Source organism: Stegastes partitus, unplaced genomic scaffold, assembly GCF_000690725.1.
Source record: "Stegastes partitus isolate 25-593 unplaced genomic scaffold, Stegastes_partitus-1.0.2 Scaffold2403, whole genome shotgun sequence".
Classification (NCBI taxonomy): domain Eukaryota; kingdom Metazoa; phylum Chordata; class Actinopteri; family Pomacentridae; genus Stegastes; species Stegastes partitus.
In genome coordinates, this window is record NW_007580134.1 from 60157 (window position 1) to 66625 (window position 6469).

General features: G+C 47.7%; 1 protein-coding gene across 1 annotated transcript; it reads right to left on the minus strand.

Annotated features, from left to right (window-relative positions):
• Window positions 1-241: 241 nt before the first annotated feature.
• Window positions 242-6199, minus strand: prdm11 (PR domain containing 11; the record flags this gene model as incomplete). The annotated part of the gene is made up of 3 exons (XM_008305086.1): window positions 242-3096; window positions 3584-4072; window positions 6012-6199. Coding segments are annotated over 3 exons (2824 nt in total), but the record flags the coding sequence as incomplete, so codon positions are not given.
• Between the last annotated feature and the right edge of the window lie 270 nt (window positions 6200-6469).

A 6469-nucleotide genomic window follows, 5' to 3' on the forward strand; every position in this document is an offset into this window, starting at 1 on the left:
CATGTGGTCATTGTGTGTTTTTCCTTGTTTAGTGTTTCTTTGTGGTCATTTTGCATCACTTTGTGGTTGTTTTTGTTTTTGAATCTCTTTGTGGCCGTTTTAAATCTCTTTGTCACTGTTTTGTGTCTCATTGTGGTGTGTTTTATGTCTTTGTGGGTCCTCTTTAAGTCTATTTTGTGTCATTTTGTCGTTGTTTTGCTTTTATTTGTGGCCATTTTGTGTCTCTTTGTTGTTGATTTTCATCTCTTTGTGTTTGTCTATCCGTCCCTTCATTGTTATTTTGCTTTATTTGTCACTTTGTGTCTCTTTAAGGCCATGTTGTGTCTCCCTCGTAGTAATTTTGTGCCCACTAGTAATTATTATCCTTTCCTTTGTCGTTTTGCATCTCTTTGTTTTAGTTTTTTGTCTCTTTGAGACCATTTTGCGACTCTTTGTCGTCGTTCTGCTTTTCCTTGTCATTGTTTTGTCTTTGATGCTCATTTTCAGTCATTAAGGTGTTGTGTTAAAGGTAAAGTCTGGGGAGACTCCCTGACACTTTGGGCCTCGGTCTCAGAAAGACGTTTGCCCAGTAGTATACAGCAAAATAATGGTGCCCCGACAGGCCTATTGCTCAAAAATACCCCTTTATGTTGCCCCTTTGATAGACTTGTTCCACTGTAGAGACACCAGGACTCAACAGGGGACATACGGGGATTGTTTATGTTCAGGCTTCTTTAGTAGCTTTGGTGAAGTTTGCATTTCTGGACGTTCCACCATTTAAAACAAGTCTTTTGTTGACTTTTTGTCTTCCTGTAGTCTTCATCAACTCACAGCTCACTACAGTTGGTGGAAAACTGGTAAGGCAACCCATCTTCCCCTTCTGATCTTTAGACCAACACATTTTTCAGATTAACTGAATCTCTCTGGTTGGCTGGACACCAGTCTGTGGTACCAGTACACCAGTGGGTTGTTAGATATCAGGGTAGAACTCTGTGTTGACGTCGACGCTGTGCAGGACCGACTTCTGATCCGACATCCGGTTCAGCACTTCAGCCGAGAGCGAGTAGCTGCTGCCGGACTTCTCCTCGAACCAGCTGTCCAGCGCTCGCTTCCCGTCGAAGTTAGTGATGGGCGGCCCATTAACGGCCACCGTCAGCAGGTCGTTCATCTGCTCCAGGGTCAGCCGGGAGCGGTTGTTCTTGCACATCTTCTGCAGAGACCCTCTGCCTTTATCACAGCAGGCCGTGGAGCTGGGAAGCACCCGGACCACCTGCACGATCCGGTTCAGCAGGGGGAACCGCTGCTTGTACCTGCAGATGTGACCAATGACCTCTTTGAAGCCGTTCATACTGTAGTAGTCTGCTTTCAGGTCCTTCCACTCCACAACCAGGCTGCCTCTGGCCTCCGTCCGGGCCTCCTGACCTGCGGAGGGAATCGACTCCAGGTGGTTAAAGATGGTCTGGATCTCCTCGTCCCCGTAGACCTGCAGGTCCTCATGGCTGTGCGGCCATGTAGACAGATCCAGCACCCTGCAGGCTTTGGCGAATGAGCAGCTCTGCAGGTCCAACCTCTGAGACAGGATGCCTTGACTCCTGTTGCATATCTTCTCTCGGATGGACTGAAACTTGGACTCTGCGACTCGCAGGTTCTTTAAAGCAACGCCATTGAAACTCTCTCTGAAGTTCTCCTCAAACTCCTGCAGGTATTCTCCGGGGCAGTCCACCAGCTGGCCGATCTCCTGAATGGCCTCCTCTATCTTGGCTTCCACCTGCGACACCAGAAGATACTCTCCCTGGAAGGTGAAGGCCAACCGTGAGAGGACAGCAATGATGTCCAGCAGAAAGTAGATGAGTTTGACTGATTGGTAGTCCATGAGGAACTGGAGGAGGGTTAGAGCGATGGCTGAAGCGTCGGCCCTCTGTGTTTGGCTGCTGATCTCCTTCAGGTGTGCGACCACCTCCAGGTAGTCCTTGATGAGGGCGTTGAGGACGTTTGGCTCTCCAATGATCCAGCGAATGGCTCTGATGTCTCCCAGGAATTCCGTCTCCTCAGACAGCGTCGGCGCTGTGGATCGCAGCTCGGACATCATGCGAGGGGAGTAGCGGTAGAAGCTGAGCAGCTGCTTCAGGTTGTTTTCCAGGTCCTCCAGGCAGGAGAGCTCCTTCCCACTGATGGCGTCCAGAACCTCCAAATGAGGCCGATGGATCATGATGGGAAGGCAGAGGATCCAGGGAGAAGTCTTCTGGACAGCAATGTACAGGTTCGCTCTCATTCCTGAAGAGATGTTGGTGCCGTCCACACCCAAACCCACCACCAACATGTCCTGAAACCGAAGGCCGAGGACACCAAAGGCACGATCCATCGCCTGGAGGTATCCGTCCACGCTGGCCGTGCTCAGTCTCTGCAGGGACAGGAACTCTGTGTTGGGGGAGCCCTCGTTGGTCATGAACTGGACGTAGACGGCCACCATGTCGGAGAAGAGGTCGTCGTTTTGAGCATCCATGATGACGCTCAGGAAAGGTGACAGACGCATCTTCTCAGCCAGATCCTCCTTCAAAGCTCGGCCGATGTGGTGGATGAGGATCTGACAGTCGCCTTCGTTCATGTACTGATCAACCACTTTGAGTTCGCACTTCTTCAGCAGCTCTGCCAGTGGACGGAGGTCGGAGAAGGGCCGCCCCTCCAGAGCCAGGTGATACGCCGCGTTAAACAGAAGCATCATGTTCTTGCACATTTCCTCGGTCTTCTCCGGATGCATGCGCAGCTTGTACAGCTGCAGACACTTCTTGTGGAGGTTGCTCTGGCTGTGCAGCTTGATGGTGTGGATCTTGAACTGCTTGGAGCCGATGATGAAGGCCGACGTGCGGGACGACTGGACGGTGTACTGACGGCAGACGTGGCACCACATCTCATTCAGGGTCGGCGAGTAACGGAGGAACCAGAACTTTTTCAGCCACTCCTGCTTGAAGCGGCGAATCCGTCTGCTTCCTCCGGACGAAAGCTTCGACGAGTCCTCCGGAGAAATCACAAGATCCGCTGCGATGGACTCGTCAGCCGAGTCCACGTCCTGGTCGTCTTCATCCAGAACCACCTGAGTGGGCGTCAAGGGCTCCATCCCTGCAAAGACAAACTCTGTCAACTTCTACCAGACAGTGTAATCACATGTTTTCATATCATGCAGCGTAAGGAACTGTGTTTAGTTCGTATGTGAATGTTTGGTGAAGATGTCAGAAGAGAATTTAATAGTCAGAAATAAAAGGAAAATGCAGATTTCTGTCAAATGAGGTAATACGGACTCATTTCCTTTTACTGTACGGTGACCGATCACGCCTTCTGTTGCACAAGTATATACAGGATAGTATATAAGTAATTAAATATCTATGATCTGTAGAATTGCCTTTATTTTTAAGCATTGGTAACACCTTTGGAGAATTGTTGAACACTTCAGAGAGTAAAAGGGAAAGTTAGACATATTTTATCCTGCTGAGTTAAAAGAAATGTACAAGTTAAGATCTTCAGCAGAAACACTGAAGAAAAAAACAGTGGTGCTTAAGAAAAGAAGAAGTGAAAGAAGACTTGCTGCCCTCCGTCAGTGCTGCCTCACCTTGGAAGTCCTCGATGGGCCCTTGCTCAGGGTGCGGCGGACCCTGATCCAGTTGGATCTTCTCAGGTGGGCCGGTTCCGTCGCCCTGTCCTGCTCTGAGGCGGGACAGCTCCTCCTCCAGCTCCACGATCCTCCTCTTCAGCTTGACACAGTTGGGGCAGAAGGAGGTGGAAGGTTCCCCACCGCTCTGCTTCTCCTCCTCCTTCTCCTCCAACTTCAGGTCGGGAACGCTGAAGCCGCTCTCGGACGAGTTGAAGCCGAGCAGCTTACAGTCACCAGGGAGGCAGGACCGGGACCGGGAGTCCTCCAGAGAAGCTTCCAGGACGTCTTTGAAGATGAGGTCGATCTTCTTCCTCTTGGCAGGAGGCTGGCCGTCCGACTCCTCGCCGGGCTGTTTACCGGAGCACAGTTTGCCCTGCAGAGCCGACTGCAGGCACGGAGACTTGAAGTCCTTCTGAAGTTTGTGCAGCGCTGCTGGATGTCCAGGATCTGAAACAAAACCATTTGATTAGTTATTTAAAGCTGCAATTCGAAGAGGACAAATTGTCAAGGAGGTTGTTTCTCAATCAATCAACCAATCAATCAACCAATCAATCAACCAATCATATACTATTTATGTAACAGATTTCAGCGTAGAGCAGGTCAACAGGCCTCTACAGGTGACTGAAAAGCTGCTAATAAAACAAATCTAATTGAAATGAAACTATTGGAGACTGAAACACACAGGAGATAAAAGATGGTGAAGCAGCGCCACCTGCTGGAGAACAGGGCTTATGGACACTTTAGATATGAAAGCATCACATTTTTCAATAACTTCTGCTCGATCATCTTTGAGTCGCCTGAAATCAGCACAACGTTTGTATATTTATAAAGATATTTGTGAAGTTTTAGCTTGATGTCTCAAATATTTTCAGAGATAATTATTTTCCTAAATTGCCCGTTGACCCACTTTCAGCACGTTTTTTTTCCCACTCATTGAAACGTGAGGCTGTTTAAAGGACAATATCTCAGGAACTATAAAAGATAAAAGACTGAAATCTTTTCTCTCATCATGTCATTGATCCAGAATCTGTTATATTGGATAAGTAGATAAAATAATTTCTGAGTATGGGTGAGCTGAAAAGTGAAAAAAAAAATCCCATATTTGAGGTCACATTAACAAAAAATAAATAAAAATTGATGATGCAGAAGTTAACTAGTGATATTTTCTGGACCACATGTAGCTGCTTGTACTAATAATACAAAACAAGCTCTATGAAATGCGTTTTAAAATGAAATATTTGCTCAAAAAATGTTATTGATAACTGAGCAGGTATGACAAGTTGTACCACAAACACATAAATATGACCAGACAGCCTGATCCACCTCTTTTATGGGCATATTTTATATTTTTCGATGGATGATGAGACAATAACAGTGAAACTTTAAGGCTTTTATCTGCATTTTGTATTTTATCTTGTCTTTATTCTTTGTGTTAATGTCCTGCCGGTAAAGCGCTTCACCTTGAATCCTCTCTGTGTGTGACGAGGTTCGGTATAAATAAACTTTCTTTCTTTCTAAATATAAAGAATAACGCTGCTGCCTCTTAAGCAGCAGCTGCAGCGCTGCATGTGTGGATTTACTGAGGACAGCCTGTCTGCTGTATCTCTGCAGAGCACAGGGACGTGGACACTGAGCCACAGACCAGAATAACTCCGGTAACCATGGCGACTGTACACAAAGATGGAGACAGCTGCAGCCAAAGAACGCTGAGAAGAGAAAAAACGTAAGACTGAAACATTTTGTGACGAAAACTAAACGCACGTCGGCTTCCTGCTTCCTCTAAAAGTGTATTTGAGTCGTCTTCTGTCACGTGGTTCCATTTGTGGTTGTTTGTTTGGCGACACCTGAAAGTGTCACAACATCCTCCTGGATCTGCTTCGTGTGTAGATGTACGACGTGTGATTAAAAAGGTCAAAGAAAAATCATAAACAGAAATAAATTTGACCTAAATTCCTCCTTGTGCAGCCACACAGCTCCCAGCGCTCCTGCAACACTGACCACGCTGTTCTGGACACGTCACCATCTGATGAGCACAGAATGTCCTGAACCAGGGGTGGGCAGTCCTGGTCCTGGAGGGCCACAGTCCTGCATGTCTTAGATGCTTCCCTCTTCCAACACACCTGATTCAAATGATCAAGATCGTTATCAGGCTTCTGCAGAGCTTGATGATGAGCTCATCATTGGAATCATCTCAAACATGCAGGACTGTGGCCCTCCAGGACCAGGACTGCCTACCCCTGCCATAAACTGTGTCAAAATGGTGATTTATTAAGTTGAGTTTCATTCTGAAGAAGAGGCAGAAGGTCTCCTCTAACACGCGACCGTCTCTGAACTTTTCCGATCACACCTCCTACTCGTCTAACCGACCGCCCACCGCCCGGCTCACCTGTGTCCAGGTTTCGGTCGATGCTCTCCTGAGAAACGCAGTGAAGCCGTTGGATGTACTCGTCGCTGTACCAAACCCTCAGCTTCTCTCCGGCCTCCAGCCGCCGGCAGACTCTGAAGTAGATGTTCTTGCCGTGTTGAAACGCCGTCAGGTTCCTGTCGCTGTCCTCCGACGAGGTTCGGACGAACCTGCAGGTCGGACACGACGAAAACACTGATTCACTAGTACTGCATACTATAGACAGTCATATTTCTAGTCTCTGTAAACTTTTCCACTCGACTCTACACATCATCTCTAGCAGGATGTTCCACCATCAGCTGGATGTGTCTCCAACTACTGGCTCCTCTGGTCACTGTTTCTGAGCCGTGCTGCATTTATTCTAATCATCCAGTAGGTTGGATTTTGCTCTCCGTCTCTCTTGTCGTCTCTTTTCCGTCTTGTAGAAAGAAGTTCAACTG